Source organism: Oncorhynchus masou, chromosome 22, assembly GCF_036934945.1.
Source record: "Oncorhynchus masou masou isolate Uvic2021 chromosome 22, UVic_Omas_1.1, whole genome shotgun sequence".
Classification (NCBI taxonomy): Eukaryota; Metazoa; Chordata; class Actinopteri; order Salmoniformes; family Salmonidae; genus Oncorhynchus; species Oncorhynchus masou.
The window spans coordinates 22,221,463-22,244,608 of NC_088233.1; the positions used below are offsets into that span (position 1 = coordinate 22,221,463).

Sequence of the window (23,146 nt, forward strand, 5' to 3'; positions counted from 1 at the left end):
TGGTAGCCATCTTGAAGCATGTGGGGACAACAGACTGAGATAGGGAGTGTTTAAATAGGTCTGGAAACACACCAGCCAGCTGGTCTGCGCATGCTCCAAGGACGCGGCTAGGGATGCAGTCTGGGCCAGCAGCCTTGCAAGGGTTAACAAGTTTACATGTTTTACTCAGCCACTGAGGAGAGGGGAGGCTGCAGTCTTTGTTAGCGATCCACAACGGTGGCACTGTATTATCCTCAAAGCGGGCAAAGAAGGTGTTTAGTGTCTGGAAGCGTGATGTCGATATCCGTGACGTGGCTGTTTTTGTATTCAGTGGTTTCCTGTAGATCCTGCCACATACATCATGTGTCGGAGCCGTTGAATTGCGACTTCACCTTGTCTTGCGGAGCGAATAACAACAACGTTTACACATTCAGCCATATCGCCAGACCTCTTTCCATGGTTAAATGTGGTGGATCACGCTTTCAGTTATAACACATGGAATCATGTAGTAACCAAAAAAGTGTTAAATTAATCAAAATATATTTTATATGTGAAATTATTTAAAGTAGCCACCCTTTGCCTTGGTGACAGCTTTGCACACGCTTGGCATTCCCAGTTTCATGAGGTAGTCACCTGGAGAGCATTTAAATTAACAGGTGTGCCTTGCTAAAAGTTAATTTGTGAAATTTCATTCCTTAATGCGTTTGAGCTAATCAGTTGTGTTGTGACAAGGTAGGGGTGGGTATACAGAAGTTAACCCTATTTGGTAAAAAACCAAGTCCATATTATGACAAGAACAGCTCAAATTAGCAAAGAGAAACAGTCCATCATTACCTTAAGTCATGAAGGTCAGTCAATGTGGAACATTTCCAAAACTTTGAAAGTTTCTTCAAGTGGAGTTGCAAATACCATCAAACGCTATGATGAAACTGGCTCTCATGAGGACCGTCACAGGATAGGAAGACTCGGAGTTACCTCTGCTGCAGAGGATAAGTTCATTAGAGTGACCAGCCTCAGAAATTGCAGCCCAAATAAATGCTTCAGAGTTCAAGTAACATACACATCAACATTAACTGTTTAGAGGAGACCACGTGAATCCGGCCTTCATGGTCAAATTGCTGCAAAGGAAACACTACTGAAAGGACATCAATAATAAGAAGAGACTTGCTTGGGCCAAGAAACACGATCAATGGACGGATGATCTCCGCATGTGTGTTTCCCACTGTGAAGCATGGCGGAGGAGGTGCGATGGTGTAGGGGTGCTTTGCTGGTGACACTGTCAGTGATTTATTTAGAATTCAGGGCACACTTAACCACCATAGCTTCCACAGCATTCTGCAGTGACACGCCACGCCATCCCATCTGGTTTGCACTTAGTGGGACGATCATTTGTTTTTCAACAGGACAATGACCCAAAACACACCTCCAGGCTGTGTAAGGGATATTTGACCAAGAAGGAGAGTGACTGAGTGCTGCATCAGATGACCTGGCCTCCACAAATCACCCGACCTCAACCCAATTGAGATGGTTTAGGATGAGTTGGACCACATAGTGAAGGAAACGCAGCTAACAAGTGCTCAGCATATGAGGGTGGCAACTTTAAAGAATTATTTCATAGTTAATGTTTTCACTATTATTTCACAATGTAGAAAATAGTACAAATTAAGAAAAACCCTTGAATAGGGTTGTCCAAACTTTTGACAGGTACTGTCAAATGTTTGAAAAATAAGTTTTATTGGTTGCTTCCCGGGCACTTTCTACTTTTTCCTAATGGAAACCCTGCCACGCACATCAAGTCTCTGTGCGTTCCATAAGCGCCACTTCTACTAAGTGCAAGAAGATACAATCAGCTATTGTTGACGCTGAAAGGGGTTTGAACTGACAAGCTTACAAAGACTGTAGGAGCGTGTGCAAAAAAAAAATCACAATGACAATACCAAGCCACAACACACTGCACAGTAATGGCAGCTGTCTGACTGAATATGCTTTTCAGACCTACAGTACTCTGAGTAAAAACATTATTCAATAGTCACTCACAAACGCTCTTGTCCTCAAGAGGAAACTTCTGGCATGCAATCCACTGGGGCAGAGTAATGAGCTCAAGGGAAAGAAGGGAGAGACTCTCACTAATGGCTTTTCAGATCCATCAGCTTTGGGCTCTTCAGGCTAAGAAAGCATCACAGCCCATCCTCTGCACAGCACAGAGCACTAAGCTATTCCCAGGTAATATTTAATCAGGCACCAAACAGAAGAAAATGGACTGAAACAGTGAGGGACAACTTGGACTTGTCCAATAGGAAATGCTCATTTTCATTTCAGTTGAGAAACGTTTTAAAACGTTTTCTGATGTGTGCCCTGATGAACACAACCCTGACATACAAAACCCTGTCCTATGCTGAACTCTGCCTGCCTGCCGAACAGAGAGAAACCAATCTCCTGGTACATGCTGCAGAAAAATACTGTCCTGAGGGCCACTTATCTGTGAAGAAAAAAAACATTTATGACAGCCATGCAACTCTGGGAGCTGGCTCTGACTTCCAAGAGATCGAGCTGAGACGCGTTGCGATGCATTGTTTCTCTGGCTGGAAAGTGCTCTGTATAGGAAAGAGGATTTTACGATGTTGGCACCAATTCCTATGTGTAGCATCAGACAGCTAGTGAGGGACAGTAAATGTTTATCAAGTTTACAAAATAAATCAAAATCTAAAAGATACAAATCTGATTCAGCCAGTGCTGCATCTACCGAACAGGTCATTTAAAGAGCTGTAGAAAGACTTGCTTCCATTTTAGGATTTGATCTCGGGTTGACTCATATGCCTTGACTAAACCCCTTTCCCACCCATTAACGACACTGAACATGAACTTGTTGACCCATTCTGAGCCTTGCTTTCTTACTCTATTATTTATAGAGGTCGATCGATTAAATCGGAATGGGCGATTTAATTAGGGACGATTTTCAAGTTTTTATAACAATCGGAAATCAGTATTTTTGGACACCGATTTGGCCATTTTTTTTTTACACCTTTATTTAATCTTTATTTAACTAGGCAAGTCGGTTAAGAACACATTCTTATTTTCAATGACGGCCTAGGAACGGTGGGTTAACTGCCTTGTTCAGGGGCAGAATGACAGATTTTCACCTTGTCAGCTCTGGGATTCAATCTTGCAACCTTACAGTTAAATAGTCCAACGCTCTAACCACCTGATTACATTGCACTCCACGAAGAGCCTGCCTGTTACGCGAATGCAGTAAGAAACCAAGTTAAGTTGCTAGCTAGCATTAAACTTAACTTGTAAAAAAATCAAATCAATCATAAATCACTTGTTAACTACACACGGTTGATGATATTACTAGTTTATCTAGCGTGTCCTGCGTTGCATATAATCGATGCGTTGCGTATTCATGAAAAAGGACTGTCGTTGCTCCAATGTATACCTAACCATAAACATCAATGCCTTTCTTAAAATCAATACACAGAAGTATATATTTTTAAACCTGCATATTTAGCTAAAAGAAGGTTAGCAGGCAATATTAGACAGGTGAAATTGTGTCACTTCTCTTGCGTTCATTGCACGCAGATTCAGTGTATATGCAACAGTTTGGGCCGCCTAAATTGCCTGAATTTTACATAATTATGACACAACATTGAAGGTTGTGCAATGTAACAGTGTAGCCTAGTGGGGCGGCAGTGTAGCCTAGTGGTTAGAGCGTTGGACTAGTAACCGCAAGGTTGAGAGTTCAAACCCCCGAGCTGACAAGGTACAAAATCTGTCGTTCTGCCCCTGAACAGGCAGTTAACCCACTGTTCCCAGGCCGTCATTGAAAATAAGAATTTGTTCTTAACTGACTTGCCTGGTTAAATAAAGGTTAAAAAAAAAATATATATATATATTTAGACTTATGGATGCCAGCCGTTAGATAAAATACGTAAAGGTTCCGTATTTCACTGAAAGAATAAACGTCTCGTGTTCGAGATGATAGTTTCCGGATTCGACCATATTAATGACCTAAGGCTCTTATTTCTGTGTGTTATTATGTTATAACTAAGTATATGATTTGATAGAGCAGTCTGAGCGGTGGTAGGCACCAGCAGGCTCGTAAGAATTCATTCAAACAGCACTTTAGTGCGTTTTGCCAGCAGCTCTTTGCAATGCTTCAAGCATTGAGCTGTTTATGACTTCAAGCCTATCAACTCCTGAGAGTAGGCTGGTGTAACAGATGTGAAATGGCTAGCTAGTTAGCGGGGTGCGCGCTAATGAGTTTCAAACATCACTCGCTCAGACTTGGAGTGGTTGTTCCCCTTGCTCTGCATGGGTAACGCTGCTTCAATGGTGGCTGTTGTCGATGTGTTCCTGGTCCGAGCCTAGGTAGGGGCGAGGAGAGGGACGGGAGCTATACTGTTACACTGGCAATACTAAAGTGCCTAAGAACATCCAATAGTCAAAGGTTAATGAAATACAAATGGTAGAGAGAAATATCCCTATAATTCCTTTAATAACCACAACTTAAAACTTCTTACCTTATATTGGTGGCACCCCAAAGTCTAAATATTGCTGTTACATTGTACAATCTTCAAAGTTATGTCATAATTACGTAAAATTCTGTCAAATTAGTTCGCAACGAGCCAGGCGGTATTGTATTGATTTTAAGGCATCGATGTTTATGGTTAGATACACCTTGGAGCGACGCCAGTCCTTTTTCGCGAATGCGCACCGCATCGTTTATATGCAACGCAGGACACTAGATAAACTAGTAATATCCTCAACCGTGTATAGTTAACAAGTGATTATGATTGATTGTTTTTTATAAGATAAGTTTAATGCTAGCTAGCAACTTACCTTGGCTTCTTACTGCATTCGCGTAACAGGCAGGCTCCTTGTGGAGTGCAATAAGAGGCAGGTGGATAGAGCGTTGGACAAGTTAACCGTAAGGTTGCAAGATTGAATCCCCGAGCTGACAAGGTAAAAAAATCTGTCGTTCTGCCCCTGAACAAGGCAGTTAACCCACCGTTCCTAGGCCGTCATTGAAAATAAGAATTTGTTCTTAACTGACTTGCCTGGTTAAATAAAGGTTAAAAAAAGGACAGAAAATTATGTGGATAAATTGAAGCAACATCTCAAGAAGTCAGGAAGTTGAATCTTGGTCGCAAATGGGTCTTCCATACGGACCATGACACCAAGCACACGTCCTAGGTTGTGGCAAATGGTTCAAGTACAACAAAGTCAAGGTATTGGAGTGGCCATCACAAAGCCCTGACCTCAATCCTATAGAAAATTTGAGGGCAGAACTGAAAAAACGTGTGCGAGCAAGGAGGCCTACAAACCTGACTCAGTTACACCAGCTCTGACAGGAGGAATGGGCCAAAATTCACCCAACTTATTGTGGGAAGCTTGTGGAAGGCTACCTGAACCGTTTGACCGAAGATAAACAATTTAAAGGCAATGCTACCAAATACTAATTGAGTGTATGTACACTTCTGAACCACTGGGAGTGTGATGAAAGAAATAAAAGCTGAAATAAATAATTCTCTGCTATTATTCTGACATTGCATATTCTTAAAATAAAGTGGTGATCCTAACTGACCTAAGACAAGGAATTTTTACTAGGATCAAAAGTCAGAAATTGTGAAAAACTGAGTTTAAATGTATTTGGCTAAGGTGTATGTAAACTTTCGACTTCAACTGTATGCATGTATGTATATGCTTCGTTAACTGTGAAAATACTCAATTCTCTATGGCATTTTCATATGCACATGGTGCAAGACAGGTTGCCTGATGACTTGAACTGAATACTTCTGCTGATCTATGTTTGCTTCATACTTCAGTCTGACTGCCATTGTTAAAGTCAATTGTGGTGATGTACAAAACAAAGTCATCAGCGATTGGATCATTTCTAATCAGAGTATCAAAGCCAACGACGAAGTGTCAAAACACATCTTTACCCACATGTGTTCTTGCTCTGGCCCGACCCATCGATTTCTGGGACCAATCAGAACAGTTAGAATGTGTTTGCTTTCTAGAAATCCATGGGTAGATACTCAGATCCAGACTCATCGCGGAGAAGAAACTAACATCTGTAGCAGTGGCGTATCGTTTGGCCGGAGCAAGGACTGGGTAGTTAGGCAACAAGACAGGAGCCACAAATACAAAATATAATGTATCCGAGAAAATTAGAGGCTGCTGTGAGCGAAGATAAAAAGTTTGAATGACAAGCATCTGAGTACATTTTTTTAAATGGAGTTATTAAGTGTGTTTCACTACATGCATACCTTGTTCAGTTGGTTGGAGCACTTAGGCTATTGCTATTCTTTCAGAAGGCATAAACCACACATTCTAACGTTACTCGTCCTATACACCTGAGTGAACGTAAGAGAAGCAGTTATTCAGCTTTGGTGCTTAAGCATTCCAAAAGCACAAATATGAAGAAACATTTGCATTCCAATTTGGACCACTCTAGTGCAGATCAGGCTAACTCCCTAAATTTTAATTTAGAGCCCTGCTATTTAATGTTACCAAAGCCCCATATACTGCCCACCATTGCGACCTGTATGTTCTCGTTGGCTGGTTCTCGCTACATATTCATCGCCAAACCCACTGGATCCAGGTCATCTAAGTCATTGCTTGGTAAAGCTCTGCCTTATCTCAACTCACTGGTCACCATAACACCCACCCATAGCAATCGCTCCAGCAGGTATATTTCACTGGTCATCCCCAAAGCCAACACCTCTTTGGACGCCTTTCCTTCCAGTTCGCCGCTGCCAATGACTGGAACGAATTGCAAAAATCACTGAAGTTGGAGACTTCTCTCCCTGACTAACATCAAGCATCGGCTGTCAGAGCAGCTTACTGATCGCTGCAGCTGTACACAGCCCATCTGTAAATAGCCCATCCGTAAATAGCCCATCCAACCACCTACCTCATCCCAATATTTGTATTTTTTCTACTCTTTTGCACACCAGTATTTCTACTTGCACATCCTCATCTGCACATCTATTACTCCAGTGTTAATTGCTAAATTGTAATTACTTTTCCACTATGGCCTATTTATTGCCTTACCTCCTTACTTCATTTGCACACATTGTATATAGACTTTCTATTGTGTTATTGACTGTACGTTTGCTTATCTCATGTGTAACTCCGTTGTTTTTGTCGCACTGCTTTGCATTATCTTGGCCAGGTCGCAGTTGTAAATGAGAACTTGTTCTCAAATGGCCTACTTGGTTAAATAAAGGTGAAATATATATATTTTTTAAGAATGCCATTCAACTAAAGATATTAAACATATGCCTGATAAGGGAACATACCAATGATTCCATTGAACAGTCAAACTGATTTTACCATTCACTTCTATTTCACTGAAAGATATTTGCTATCGGAAAAGTCTAAGTGAGATCCTTGCAATGGGGTGACGTCCAGCTCTGACGTCACCCCATTGAAGTTGACATTTAAAACAGTTAAGGTACGGATTAAAGTTAGGATGTCCCAAGGATCCCATTTAGCATATATTTGCTATTGTGCAGTGGAGAGGAGAGCAAGCTCTGACAAATGGGCTCAAGGGGTTCTCTGACATTTGAAACAGTGTAGCAGCACATCTGTGGAAAAGACAGAAGGAGAACAATGCTTTGAAAAAGGGGCAAACTTATAATTGTCGTCATTTTGAAGTATATTTGGCCATTTGCTGCAGTAGCCTCCTTTTGAGAAGCATTCTCCATTGAAAAGCTCATGCAGAACAGAAGACGTTGACCAACCCTGTTCCTGGAGTGCTTCCCTCATGTAGGTTTTCAATCCAACCAGTTGTAACTAATCTCATTCAGCTAATCAACCAGCGAATTATTAGAATCAGGTGTGCTAGATTAGAGTTGGAGAGAAAACCTACAGGAGGGTTGCGCTCCAGGAACAGGGTTGTCGAGCCCTGTGCTAGAGAAATAGAACAAAATATATATATATATTTTTAAGTCATAACAGTTGACTCAACTAGTGTGTGGATCAAAATAAATTCTACCTTATAATCTTAGCGAAAACAATGAATCAACCTGAATCTAGGTGAGAACATTCGTGGCCATCTGTTAAAACGACTGTTGCGAAAACGGTAACATATTGATGAACGGCAGCAAGTGTTTGAAAGCGTCACAGCTGTCTGTAGATCAGGGGTATGCCCCCTAGGGCCCGTGAGGTACTGCAGTTGGTCCGCTAAAATATGGATTGGTCCCCCCCATGTTTATATCGCTTGCAACCGAACAAACAAACTTTGAATTACATACCAACAGTATTAACAGAGGAGAGAATCTAATGTCAAATTATGTCAACTTTATTTTCCAAGTCCTAATATTGAGCAAATTACACTCATTGGCGCCAATTATACTCACTGTAGTATCTGACATAGGCTTTGAAAAAACACCCATGTAAAGACTTTCTTGACTTGGACATACATTTTGCCAACACATGGCTAACCTTTGTTAAACTAGCTTAACATCTGCTCTTAGCGAAAATGTGGTTTGAAGTTACAGTACCTTTCTAACGAATAGGCTATAGAACAGGTTTCACCAATTGGCAGCCCATAGGCCGAATTTGCCCCGCAGGTTATTTTACTTGGCCACCCAAGTTCTTTGCTTGGCCTTACCGAAGAGCTCAGTGACACTTTCAACATGGCAATGTCATAGGATGCCACCTTTCCAACAAGTCAGTTTGCCACAGAGTGCTGAAGTGCGTAGCGAGTAAACAATAGTCTGTCCTCGGTTGCAATACTTACACCACTCCAGGCGACGCTTGGCAGTGTGCATGGTAATCATTGGACTCAGGAGCAGTGGAAACGTGTTCTCTGGAGTGATGAATCACGTTTCCCATCTGGCAGTCCAAAGAACGAATCTGGGTTTGGCAAATACCAGGAGAACGCAACCTGCCCAAATGCATAGTGCCAAATGTAAAGTTGGTGAAGGAGGAATAATGGTCCGGGGCTGTTTTTCAAAACTGTTCGCTGCTCTGGCCCCCCAATGGTGGAACAAACTCCCTCACGACGCCAGGACAGCGGAGTCAATCACCACCTTCCGGAGACACCTGAAACCCCACCTCTTCAAGGAATACCTAGGATAGGATAAGTAATCCTTCTCACCCCCCCCCCTTAAATGATTTAGATGCACTATTGTAAAGTGGCTGTTCCACTGGATGTCAGAAGGTGAATTCACCAATTTGTAAGTCGCTCTGGATAAGAGCGTCTGCTAAATGACTTAAATGTAATGGTGCAGTCTAGGCCCCTTAGTTCCAGTGAAGGGAAATCTTAACGCTACAGCATATTATGACATTCTAGACAAGTCTGTGCTTCCAACTTTGTGGCAACAGTTTGGGAAAGTCCCTTTCCTGTTTCAGCATGACAATGCCCCCGTGCACAAAGCGAGGTCCATACAGAAATGGTTTGTCGAGATCTGTGTGGAAGAACTTGACTGGCCTGCACAGAGCCCTGACCTCAACCCCAGCGAACACCTTTGGGATGAATTGGAACGCGACTGCGAGCCAGGCTTAAATCCCCCAACATCAGTGTCTGATCTCACTAATGCTCATGGCTTAATGGAAGCAAGACCCTGCAGCAATGTGCCAACATCTTGTGGGAAACTTTCCTAGAAGAGTGGAGGCTGTTATAGCAGCAAAGGGGGTGACCAACTCCATATTAATGCCCTTGATTTTGGAATGAGATGTTCGAGCAGGTGTCCACATACACTACATGACTAAAAGTATGTTACGTTTGGTATGGTTACATAAGACATATGGTTATTTAAGGCAAAAACAAAAGTCGGGGTGGATGGGTGGGCGGGCATATAATGCAAACGTCCAGCTAGCTAACATTAGTCACCTAGTTAGAATTGTAACAAATCATACATTTTGCAAATTCATAACATATAGTACATTTTTCAGATTTGTAACATATTGTACGTTTTGCTAATTCCTAACATATAATACAAATTGTAATTAGTAAAACATGTTTAAAAATAATAAATAACCCTTATTTTACCAGGATGAATGAGCCAATTCTAGACTGGGGATGATTAGTTGACTGTGACGGTATGAGGGCCAGATTGGGAATTTAGCAAGGACACAGGGGTTGACACCCCTACTCTTACGATAAGTAGGATCTTTAGTGACCACAGAGGAGAGCCAGGACAGCCATTTAACATCCAATCCTAAATAAATATAAGTTTGATGACACCCACAAATTAATACATACTATACGAAAAGTAACATACCATACTAAATCGAGTGTCAAAGATTAACAGAGATTGAGACCAGGTTGGGTCCCCTGACCATCGCTCAATAAATAAATAAATAGTCACGCAGCTATATCTAGTTGAAAATCCCTGCTATTGAGTTATACTTCCTCTTCCAACAACGTGGGGAGCTCAAAATTACCTAAAAAAAACCCGCACAATTATGTAATTTAAAAAAAATGTTGATTACTTCTCCTTGCCATTATCATTCACCTGACAGGACGTGACTTTTTTTGTTAACGTATGATTGGGGTCCCTGGGTGCCGGTTTGCCTGGGAGGGGGTCCCTGGGCAAGAAAACGTTGCAAGAACCCTGCTGTAGATGAAAGTGAAAAGCCACGTTGCTGGCTACATGCTATCTGTTAGGGTGTAATTATTATACAATTTCACTTTTTAAAAGAACGAATTTGACGTACGTAGGCTACATTCATTCACTGGAACAGAATGAAAGCGGTCATTGCAAAGAACTCAATGTGCAAAACTAACATTGCAACAGTATGTCATTAAAAGTGCTAATATTAGAATGAGTTAAAAGTACATTACGACTGTCAACATTGTATTTTTTGCCAAATCACAGCAGCCGCTACTCACTGTGACTGAATTCGATGGATACAAAACATCTGCATAAATGTCGCACTTACCGAAACTTTGCTTGAATCCTGGTTATAACTTCCAACGGTTTATATATCCTCCTACTGAAACCCTGTACTTTATCAACTTTTCCGCTACAATACCAGCCCGCTGCGTTGCCTCTTCTCTACGCCATGTCGGAAATGGGACGATGGGAAGTTGGAAAGTGGAAACGTCATCGCAGGCACATCCCGCCCCGCTCCCGACTGGATTGGTTTGGCAAGAGGAAAGTCTCTGATCTTTTCAGAGTTTGGGACATGCCTGCCAATCAATTTTTAAAAGCAAGACGACCCCAAGTGGTCTGTAGGGGGCACACACGTAACCTAAGTGAAATAGCCTGGAAAATGTATTTCATAATTACTTTTCAAATTTCCAGTGTTCTATTGCCTTTCTTGTACAATAAGGGGTAAAAAAACAAACATTTTAGACCTTGTTAATAGAATGGTATTTTGTTTAGGAATGGAAGTCGGCTACAGTATCGCTTTCAAGAACTGTAACACATAAAAACACTGATAGTCTTGTCCTTTGAAAACTTTGCACAGATAGCTAGATTCCAGAGATTGTCTCAGCCCATATGTCCAGTTCAGTGCATCAGCTGACATCAAAGAGAGAATGAAATGAAGTTCTGGATCCCTCCACATCACCTCTCTGTCTGTCTTTACTCAAGTGCCATCCTTTCCACATTCAGTGTTGAGGTCACACTCCAGCATCTCTCTGATCCACTCATCATCCAGGGCCCCCACATTTAACTCCTCCAGGCTGATGGCTAAATAGAACTGAATGTTGTAAAATAAAATAGGCTGCACACTCACAAGATGTAGTTACAATTACAAGAAAATACAGTTCAAGGCAGGGCTGGATAATTAGAATAGAGAGGAACTGCAGCAATAGCTGACCAGCTGACTGGGATACTGTAGGTTTTGTAACCTTAAATTAGGATTACCTGTATTTTGAAATGGTTCCTGTGCGATCCTTACCATTGTTGTCTTTATCCAGTCTTAGAAATATTCTGTTGGTGTGCACCTCAGCTGTAAGTGGGTTTGGCTTAGTGAACACGGCTGCCACACTCATCTTGTACACAGCCTGTGTAATCAGAGACCATACACTTTGTTCAATTTGACATTTAGCACCATCTAGTGAATAACAAGCACAGTAACATTTGCTACAAATGCAGCCGGGGCAAGTGTCAATGCAACGCAGTGCCAGTAGGTTCCCAGCCTCCCATGGCACCCACACAAATTCCACTAATGATTCAATTATATTCAATTCCCCTGAGAAGTGATCTGATCTTGAGCAAATACGTTTGAGCAAGGCAAAGAACAGTAACATTGTTCTATTTTCATCCTCATAATACATTGCACCTACAGTACCCCTTGGGATGACAATGAAATAGAATGTATTATACTGTATCTCTACATACTCCCGTAAACCAACAACCCCACCCTGTGCATAACTACAGATCCTCAGTCTCTCACACAGTATTAAATATTCTGGTAACACTTTGCCTTAATTTGCCCTTATACCTGTGTGGTAATGCCTGTTCCCTATTCCACTTGTGTAAAAAAAAGGCTTAATTCTACTACTATGCAGTTACCTGTACTGACAATATATTAGTACAATTTTGTTAGATAATAGTTGGTGATACTACAACAGTAGCAGAGTAACAAAATGTAAAATATTGACAGCATTTTGTAAAGAATTATGCAAATAACAGTGCAGTAATACAGAGCTGCTTTCTGTTCTGAGGATGACTAACATTGAAAAAGTATTGAGAAGACTGGAAAGACAAAGGGAAAAAGTTTGTTGAAAGATAAGAAAAGTACGTTTTTGGTGCCTATCCTGTTATTATCCAAGGTGGTGAATATCTGCTCAGTGTAGCTGACTCATTGCCCCCAGTTCCATTACAGAAGTATCTCTGGAAGTCATGCAGTGATCAGTCCACCGGGGAACACATTCAAACTTTCTAGCACAAATAGACAACCAAACAAAAGAACAGAGATAAATATTTTGAAATTAAAAGATTAGTTATAATTTTATAGTTGATCTAATCAATCAATAACATAAAATGATATAGATTCAGCTGTATTTGTAACGGTTTTAAAACCACTTTACAGTGGCGGTTTCTTGGTTGAAACATTTGTACTGTATGTCACAAAGACAGAGTTCCATAGAATGATAGGAAATGGCAAAAACAATGGTAGCTAGACTAACAGAAGCTTATCTTTTCCCTGTCATACTCAGTTTTTCCTACTTTTGTCCCCAAAAAGTTACATGGATTTCTTAAGATCAAATCAAATCACATGTATTTACATATCAGCTGATGTACGAAGGGCTATCTCAAAGTGCTGTACAGAAACCCAGCCTAAAACCCCAAACAGCAAGCAATGCAGGTGTAGAAGGTGATGAAAAACTCCCAAGAAAGGTCAAAACCTAGGAAAAAAACCTAGAGAGGAACCAGGCTATGTGGGGTGGCCAGTCCTCTTCTGGCTGTGCCGGGTGGAGATTATAACAGAACATGGCCAAGATGTTCAATTGTTCATAAATGACCAGCTTGGTCAAATAATAATAATCACAGGCAGAACAGTTGAAACTGGAGCAGCAGCACGGCCAGGTGGACTGGGGACAGCAAGGAGTCATCATGTCAGGTAGTCCTGAGGCATGGTCCTAGGGCTCAGGTCCTCCGAGAGAGAGAAAGAAAGAGAGAAAGAGAGAATTAGAGAGAGAACACACTTAAATTCATACAGGACACCGTATAGGACAGGAGAAGTACTCCAGATATTACAAACTGACCCTAGCCCCCCGACACAAACTACTGCAGCATAAATACTGGAGGCTGAGACAGGAGGGGTCAGGAGACACTGTGGCCCCATCCGATGACACCCCCGGACAGGGCCAATCAGGAAGGATATAAACCCCATCCACTTTGCCAAAGCACAGCCCCCACACCACTAGAGGGATGTCTTCAACCACCAACTTACCATCCTGAGACAAGGCCGAGTATAGCCCACAAAGATCTCCGCCACGGAACAACCCAAAGGGGGGGGGCAACCCAGACAGGAAGATCACATCAGTGACTCAACCCACTCAAGTGACGCACCCCTCCCAGGGACGGTATGAAAGAGCCCCAGTAAGCCAGTGACTCAGCCCCTGTAATAGGGTTAGAGGCAGAGAATCCCAGTGGAAAGAGGGGAACCGGCCAGGCAGAGACAGCAAGGGCGGTTCGTTGCTCCAGAGCCTTTCCGTTCACCTTCCCACTCCTGGGGGAGGTTCAATGTGTAATACAGTGGATTGGTACTTGCTTTTAAGTTGAATGTCCTTTATTTTTTATGGTCAATTTCTGATTGCTATCATTCGTAAACAAGAGACATATTATATTTAACTTTAAAAAAAATGAAATGACATAGAGCTCTGTGACATAGGTAGTCCCTCTCCGACAGGGTAGAGATGCAGATTGTCACTTCAACAGAATGGACCCTCCACCGTGCCGACTTTATGTACACACCACAACCCATATTCACAAAGCATCTCGGAGTAGGAGTGCTGGTTATGAAAACAGAACTTTACACCAGCTTACCATGGGCACACTTAACCCCACTTACCCAAGTGGTATCATATTTGTAAAATTATGGAAATGTAATTCTCCTAGCAGGGGGGCAAAATGGAGAGGGCAGGGTTGATCTAAATATAATTACCAAAAAGCAGCTGTAGTCATGAGTTCTCATTATGAGCTCTACAGGGAAAGTGTCGCAGTAAGGCTATGGATTGAAAGAGAACATTTGTACAGACAGGAAACAACATTGATTTAATATGAAGTATGCATGTGTGTGCACAGACTGTACATGTGTGCATAACCAAAACACCACTGTGAAGTAAAAGGAAACCAATGTTTATTAAGAATAACCTTTTTTCACAAGACAGCTTAGACAGCTTCTCTGCCATAAACCAGACCTGTTGAAGCAGCAATAATGCCATTAATCTTGAAGTGTTTTTTAAGCGCACTATTAAAACAAACAGATACACTAACAGTTAGCAACAAATACAGTATATTTAAAAAAAAAACAGACAGGTGATTTTGAAGCTGTGAATGCGTCACTGACTAGCCTCCCCTGCTAACAAACAGCTCTTCACTGAGCCCACAGGTAAAGAAGGGCCTTGCTTGTGTGTGGATAGGCTAAAAGGCAAGGCTAACTGTGGCCAACTGGGATCCCTGTGCCACAAGCACAATTAAACATTGGTTTGTGGTATATATCTAGATTCTAGGGCATCCGCATCAATTGGGAAACAGCACAAGTCTGGGGAAACAGTTTCTGAAGCCTCATCAGTCCACAGATAATAGTTTATGGTTACTCAATCACACGCCTACACACATACCGGTCTCTCATACCCTAGTTTGTCTTATAAGGCAAAAACAAAAAATGCATTAAAAAAAACAAAAAGGATACAAAAGCAGCTGCATGCAATAAGATCAACTGGGCAGGATATAAAGAGAACCAAAAAAAACAACTAAATCTAACTATACCTTGGATAATGTTTAGGATTTCAAACTGGGACAGGGGCAGTTGAGGTTGACTCTAACCAAAGTACAGAACAGTACTCGACTTCCACTCAATGCCACCACACAATGACAATAGGGTGGGTGGCAGCCCTACTGTACAAACGTACACTTTAACGGTTTCACAATTCAGGGCATTCACAAATACAGTACAATGATATTAGAAGAAAAAAATCTATCTTAAAACAAACAACTTTTTTCCTTTTATAGGACCAGCCTGTATCTATGGCACATGCTTTCACAGCTTGCTTGTTGAATGCCATCATCTGTGATCAGGATCGTGATTGGCACGTCAAATCTAGCCACCAATCGTGTTTCATACTTCCGATTAATCCCATGATCCAATAAACAATCGAGAGGGAAAATGCCATAACATTTAATGTGTTGAGAGGTAAGGTGGGACTGATGGTTTGTCATTTACTTCTCAGGTATCCATGCAGAAATGGCATGAGGCACTTCAGACACAGACAGGTAGTGGGGGTCCTAGTGGATTGGTGCCTCCCTCAGTATTGAAGCAAACGTGGAGCTCCAGAGACAGTGTTCTTCAGAACTCACAATACACCTCCATCCATCCCACCCTCAGAACCTAATCAAAATCATTACTGGCACAAAATGTGAACAAACTTTAAAAAGTAACGAGCGTGGCGGGATGGGCTAAAACAGCAGTATGCACACAGGCATTGGAGTTTAAACAGCATCATTTTAAAGATATTTCATGACTTTAGTTCTTTAGTCTTACCTCACATAAGGCTGCCACATAACCATCATTCATTCAAAGCATGGTGACCATAGACCAATCAGTGTGACCATAGATGGCAGATGATGGGCTTACTGACATGACCTCGAGCCACCACATTTAAAAAGTATGCTTATCCAGCTTCAGCTTCTTATAGTTTGGTGGGGCAATGGTAAAATGGGCAACTACAAATAAAGTAGTTGGCTATTTTTGTCTTGTCCAGGTCTTGTTACTTGTTTCTTTGTCCATGTTGTCCATGTGTACCTGTCTTACCAATAGCAAGACAAATTTGATCACAAAAAAAAACTGGTTAATTTGTTATTTTACATTCAGGGCATTTTATCCCCCAGTACCCCCCCCTAAAAAAAAGTGCCTATGCAAAGCCCTCACAAACTTATTCCAGTGTCTGCCTGCCGGCTGAAAATGTTTGCCAGTGTGTGTAGGCTACCTATCTCTAGCCCTCCAAAACATATACGACCCCCACTACTGTGTCTGTGTCTTCGAGTGTGTATATGGCATGTACTCTATTGAGTATGTAGGGTGTGGTGGCCTGCTGACAGTGTGATTATTCCAAAATTAGAGAGATAGATTTTTTTATTTGAGAAGAATGGATAAACGTACACAATACTAGTTAAGGATACTATAGTTATGTTTCAAGTTGGCTTTATTAACTACAAAAAGGTCAAATGTGTTTTTATTTAAATTCTGGTGACGCTCTGCACACACACACACACACAAAGCTTCTGGTCCAAAGTTAAGCCAACTCTTGGAAGTTCAAAGACGTTCAAAGTTCCTTCATTGAATCTGCTCCTCCGCAAGTATCATGCTGTGATCCTATGCATGTAATAACAAAATGCCCAGCGCTTCAAGCCAAGCCTCCTCCACCCTCTATTGCTCGCTCTCTCCCCACCTGCAAAATTTCAGTCACATCTTGTGCCCTACACATGTCTGTCCAATGCATGCAAACATCTATTACAGCTTGCCCACTCCATAGCAAGCTGCTCTATCCACACTGATTGGTGAAGTAATTTAAATGTTGAGCTAAAGAGGTTTAAAAAGGAAGAGAAAGGAATGATATAAACCATTATTTTTTAGGGGTTTTGAACTGCTTCAGAACTTTATTTTGCTGGGCGGAACAGTGGAATGTAACGAAAATAAGCGAGAGACGTATATAGATGTTCTGGAATGTTCACTCTGCATAGTAGTCCCTTAAAGAATCCACACACCACAAACTACTCGGTTTACCTCTGAAGAAGCACCTCCTGAACGAGCCATATAAGACTGTTGTCTATCAGTGCATTATGACACATGAAATTAAGTCAAAGCATGGGCGTCATAAAGCCGAAAAACGTTGTAAAAAGAAAACAAATCACTTTACAACAATACCAAAGTCTGTACTCCCACCTACTATAGGTGTGTGATATATAGCCTGAGAAATAAAATACTGCTACAAGTGATAAAAAAGTGTAAAAGATTGAATAAACATGAAATGGAGGAATGAGGGGTGGTTTCTGTTCTGTTGCTCCCTGAGTGATCCCTGATTCAGAGATCATTTATAAACTGTACATTTTGATATAAGGTATTTTTTATACATCTCTATTTTAATAATAGAATTTAAGTCTATTCCCTTAAACCTCCATTTCAGTTTTTAAGAATGTGTCAAGATGGTGGGTGAATGTGGCATTTATCCATACCAGGTCTTCACACGTCGGTCCAAATGCTGTGTGCCAGAGAGTTGGTGGTTAGGCCGTGACACGCCCAGTTACTCTGATGGTGGGAAAATCTCTAAGTGGCACATTGAGAGCGGACTATCAGTGACTCTCAATGTCAATGTCAAACAGAACTGTGTATTTAAGTATTTTAAAATAATGTGGTGCCGAATCAACTACTTCTATTAGAAGCATTTTCAAATGATTTCCTATAAAATAGCCTACTATTTAAGTATAAGTATTTTCAAATAGTTACTTCCAAATATATTATTTAAAATAAACCTAGGACCAAACAGACCTGGGTTCAAAAGCATGGGAGTATTTAAATATTTGTATAAATACTGGTTATTTTCAAATACATGCCAATACCTTCCAAGTGTATTGCCAAATGCATTCCAATATTCAAATACTTGTATATTCACATAAAAATATTTGCGCAAACTCAAAACATATCGCGGAGCGTGTCGGGATAGCACTTCGCTCTAAAGCCTGCAGCCTTATTTGCTTGGCTGTCTAATTAGCCCCCACACCTATGACAATTTTCACTCCCTCTGCTTTGGAACACTTGTGCATATGGCGGAGGCAAGCGTGAAAGCTTAACTGGAGGGTCAAGGGGTGAAGGGAGTGATTTGGGATTCAGCCATAGTCTTATAGGATGTGACACGTGGGGGCACAAAAAGGCTGCTGCTCAAATAGACCACGCCTCCTAAGGCCACTCCAGCGATGGGGAGAGACAGTGGGCGAGTTCCTCTGCCCAGGCGTAGCTGATGCATGCCAGATCTTACAACCCCTGGATAGGTATTTTACGTATCAGCTAACCACATCATATGTTATAGCAATCTGTCAGTCGGTGACACAGTCAATGACTTGGCACACAATAATTGGTAGACGTATGCAGGGGAACGTGATCTGTAGGTCTGAGGAAAGCAGATACGGACAATTAGCCGCCAAGAATAGTCAAAATGGCCACCTGAAAGGCTTTGTAGGCACAGCCTCAGACTCCTCTCTTCCTCCCACTGAAAGTGGTGAAGAGCTGTTGTCCCTTATCGCCAATCGATCCCATTGTCTTCAAAAAAACAAACATGTAAACAGCCACCTGAAGATTACACAGCTTATGTGGAAAAAACTAAAACAACTAATAAATAAATAAAATATGTTTTAAAAAGGGAAACGATACCTGTACTGAGGGAAATGCTGTGTTTGGGTCGAGTTATTGAGAGCTGTAGTGTGTTTCAGAGAGCCGGGGGGGGGGTGGATTTCAGAGAGGCTTAGAATTTCAGTGAGCTGTGGCAAGTTTTAGAGAGATCAGTGCAGTCAATTTTAGTGAGACGTGGAAAGTTTCAGTAGAGATGAGAGAAAGAGGAACCAGTTCAGAGGGACCAGTTGATCTCATCCATGACCACGGCCTCGCCCAGATCGGCGTCCGTCTCCAGCAGGCTCATAATCACTGCCATGGCCGCCTCGTCATTACTAAGGCCTCCCAGGCCAGGGTCCATCATATTCTCCATATCCAGCTGGGAAGTTTCCACTGGGGGAGCAGAGAGAGGGAAGAGAGAGCAAAAAAAAAAAGTCAGAAAGAGTGTGAGGCAGAGAAAGAGAGCAAGGAAGAGAGAGGGGGGCGTGAAAGAGGACTACAACCAGTCACAGAACCACATAATCTATGACTGAACAATAGATCTTCAGCGAGAAGAGTACCATCATCAAAAACTCTGTTCGGTATCACAAAGGACCAATCCTAAACTAGTCAAGACTGTAATGGGCTAAAGGGATGAGATGTGATGATGTACCCATGAGTGATTCTCCTGCAGGGAATTGTGGTCTTTTGAGTTCTTGTTGTTCTCCTTCCTCTGAACTGGACTTCCCTGGCATCTCTTGGTCTGCCACCTCTCCATTTGGCACCTCAACCAGACAGGGGGAAAAAAGTTACTAAAGTAATACATACCAGAACACACACACACGCTCACACAGAGACTTACGCTGCTGCTGGACAGTGTAAGTTGCAGAGGAGACTTGTCCTTCAGCACAGTGAAGGGGCTGACATTACCGCTGGATGGGGACGAGTTCATCCTAAAACAGACAGATCAAACTGATCACAACAATCCCACCTCAGGCATTTCTGAGCTTGTTTACTGCTTTGGTACAGTGACAATGCCAAACAGAATATATCCAGTGAGGTACCAACGATATTATTGAGCACATTCAAGCATAGCTTGAACAGCATACCTAATCCATAGTGATATAAATTGGGGCGGCAGGGTAGCCTCGTGGTTAGAGCGTTGGACTAGTAACCGGAAGGTTGCAAGTTCAAACCCCCGAGCTGACAAGGTACAAATCTGTCATTGAAAATAAGAATTTGTTCTTAACTGACTTGCCTAGTTAAAGGTAAAATAAAAAATAATATATTTTGACATCTCCAGGCGCGGGTCCAAACTTGTGCGCCTTTCACACCTGCAACTTCTCAAGAGTGTTTTTGACAGCTTATTGCAGTTTGATAAGATTCACCAGGATCTCGTCAAGAGGGTGCCAAGCACTGAACGCTGCAGATAGAAATGTCTTAGCAAAGCTGACACGATCACCCAAATGAGGCAGGGAAGCATACACCCCCCCCCACTGAATGCAACCCTGTTCTATAGCTATACCTTCACAGGCTGCTATTCTTCATTCACAAGTTGATGGGCATCCAATGACATTATTATCCATTAATAATAATAAACATACAAATAAATGACAGTACCAGTAAAAAGTTGAGACACCTGGTCTTTCCAGGGTTAATCTTTATTTGGACTATTTTCTACAATGTAGAATAGTGAAGACATCAAAACTATGAAAATGGAATCATGTAGTAACCAAAAAGGTGTTAACCAAACCAAAAAGTTATTAACCAAATCAAAACATATTTAGATTTTTCAAAGTAGCCACCCTTCGCACAACCAAAACTTTTGACTGGTAATGCGCGCGCACACACGCACACGCACACACACACACACACACACACACACACACACCACCCCATTTATCTGCCATATGTCCATCTTCACTGATAGGCTACCACACCCACCTGTTGTCGTCCAGCAGCTCACTAGCGATCTGGGTCCCGATGCTCCCTGCATAGATCATGGTACTGGAAGCACTGGAGATCCCCGGGATGGTGGGAAGAGACTTATTGCCAGCGTCTAAGAGGAAAACATTCATTAGCCGCAGGTTAGGTCTATTTAGCTATAGACCTCAATGCTTATATAACACCAATTGTCTGCTTTTTCAATTTGACATCTCAACTAACCTTCTGAAGCCTTGGAATTACTTGACGGTTCTGCTTTGTCCCCAGATCTGTCTGTTGGACTGTGGTCACTGCTGGAGACGTGAGAGAACCGTTTTGGGAAAGAGTTTTGAGAAAAAAAAGGTTAAATTACACAGTGTCACAAAGCTAAAACGACAGTACAGAAAGATCAGTGACGATCCTAAGGAGGAAAAGGAAAAGATTTGTACTTACGGCATGACAGTATTGGTTGACACTATGTATTCTACTTCTTTGGTCCAGGGATTTATGAAGCTAAACATCCGACTTTGTAGTGTGACAAAAGAGCCATGTTTCGTTTTGAATTTGTAGCAATGTGTCTCTATTCTCTCTTTACTCCGCAGCACTGAAAGGAAAAGGTGTGAAAGTTTAAGTTAGAGGAGATAGATATTCTTTATTTAATTTAACATCTAGGTATGGTTAGAACAAGAGTAATAATAGCGTGAAAGCTGCTTATGGCATGCAAGTAGGAATGTTTTTCTTTTTGATTACCATTTCAGGGGAATACCAGATAGAAAAATGGGGGGGATTTTTGGGGGGGAAATTCTGAAACTAGGAAAAAACATTGAAGTTGGGTAGCAACATGGCTCAAAAGTAGGACCGTTTCTCCCATGTAGTGGTTTGAGGCCCTACTGGTGGGTTGTGGCTAGCCTCTGGCTCTTTGCTCCTGGATTATGATTTGATTCCACATTTTTTTTTCACCTTTATTTAACCAGGTAGGCTAGTTGAGAACAAGTTCTCATTTACAACTGCGACCTGGCCAAGATAAAGCATAGCAGTGTGAACAGACAACACAGAGTTACACATGGAGTAAACAATTAACAAGTCAATAACACAGTAGACAAAAAAAAATAATGATTCCACATTCTAGGAATTCTAGGGAAGACTTTGAATGTTTCTTGTCTCTCGGGTTGGTAACAAAAAAAGGCATGGTGCAAGCGACAGCATAAACTAGTTTGGCAACCAACCACTGGCTGAACCAACGAGATCCTACCTTTTCGATGTCGTTCTGCTAAATGTGGCAAGTCATCTTGATGGAAGTATTCATAGCATGACGTTCCAAGCAGCTCCTGGGGTAAGTATCCTAGGACAGTGGTGGCTCTGTAAGGAGTAGAGGTGTAGAACATATTGTTAGTCATCACATGATATCTTGTCATTACTTCTTCAGAGGAGTCAATGTGGTTATGAAGAGGTCAGTCTGATATGCACAAATTTGTGCTGTTCTTCAATTAAAGGCAACTTGAGTCTGAGTGATTCTAGAGACACCACATCCACACTGTCATGGGATAATTACATTATCCAGTTTTCATTATACTTCATTTGCCATCCAGTGCTTGGAGACCAAGAGGATGAACTTTGAGCCCCTTCCCATTGAGTGTAATAAGAACCTAAACATTAAATCAAAAAGAGAGGAAAACAATCACCGTTGGTCGACGAAGGTGAACTTGCCATCCATGGCGTAGCGCGTGACAAACTCCGTTGCTTTGACCAGGACCTCGTTGGCCCCGTTGACAAGAGAGGCGGCGTGGAGGTGGACACGGCCCACGGCCACCAGGCAGCTGAAGTGGGAGCTGTCCTTGTCAGTTTCCCCCTCACCCCCCTCCTCCCCCAGCTGACTGGTGGGCCAGCTGCGAATGTAGCCTGTGCAGTGGACAGTGCAGTACTTCTCAGACTCTACATGGGGGGACAGGACGACAGGTAGACATTTTACATCCATTTGTTTTTCCATTACAGTTAAATCTTAATGAACACATTTACATTCATTGTTTAGCAGCTACTCCAATCCAGAGAATATATTTCATTTTATGTTTTATTATGAAAAACAAAGGGCAGTCCTGCCTTATACAAAACACACAAACTTTTAAGGAAAAGATGGGAAACTATTTTCCTTCACACCAATCCACATTAAAGAGGGGAGGATATTATGTCAATGTTACACAGACAGGTTCCATATGTCCATTACATTTATTAAGACCATACTTTATAAATG

At 41.8% G+C, this 23,146-nt stretch overlaps 2 protein-coding genes across 12 annotated transcripts in view; both read right to left on the minus strand.

The window, feature by feature from the left end:
* LOC135509187 (liprin-beta-1-like) overlaps positions 1–11,022 on the minus strand; it is a 56,608-nt gene extending 45,586 nt beyond the window's left edge. For all 8 annotated transcript variants that reach the window (XM_064929632.1, XM_064929634.1, XM_064929633.1 and 5 more), the window contains exon 1: positions 10,876–11,022. The gene's annotated coding sequence lies outside the window, so the exon portion shown is untranslated. The remainder of the gene's footprint in view (positions 1–10,875) is intronic.
* Positions 11,023–16,798: 5,776 nt separating this feature from the next.
* bmal2 (basic helix-loop-helix ARNT like 2) overlaps positions 16,799–23,146 on the minus strand; it is a 28,714-nt gene continuing 22,366 nt past the window's right edge. For 3 of the 4 annotated variants that reach the window (XM_064929637.1, XM_064929635.1, XM_064929638.1), the window contains 8 exons: positions 22,581–22,830; positions 22,151–22,257; positions 21,352–21,502; positions 21,142–21,212; positions 20,920–21,034; positions 19,838–19,928; positions 19,649–19,760; positions 16,799–19,389 (listed from right to left, as the gene is read on the minus strand). In XM_064929637.1, coding sequence (XP_064785709.1) covers positions 19,232–19,389; positions 19,649–19,760; positions 19,838–19,928; positions 20,920–21,034; positions 21,142–21,212; positions 21,352–21,502; positions 22,151–22,257; positions 22,581–22,830 — 1,055 coding nt within the window. In that variant the 3' untranslated portion in view covers positions 16,799–19,231. The remainder of the gene's footprint in view (positions 19,390–19,648; positions 19,761–19,837; positions 19,929–20,919; positions 21,035–21,141; positions 21,213–21,351; positions 21,503–22,150; positions 22,258–22,580; positions 22,831–23,146) is intronic. The other variant, XM_064929636.1, reaches the window with a different exon arrangement.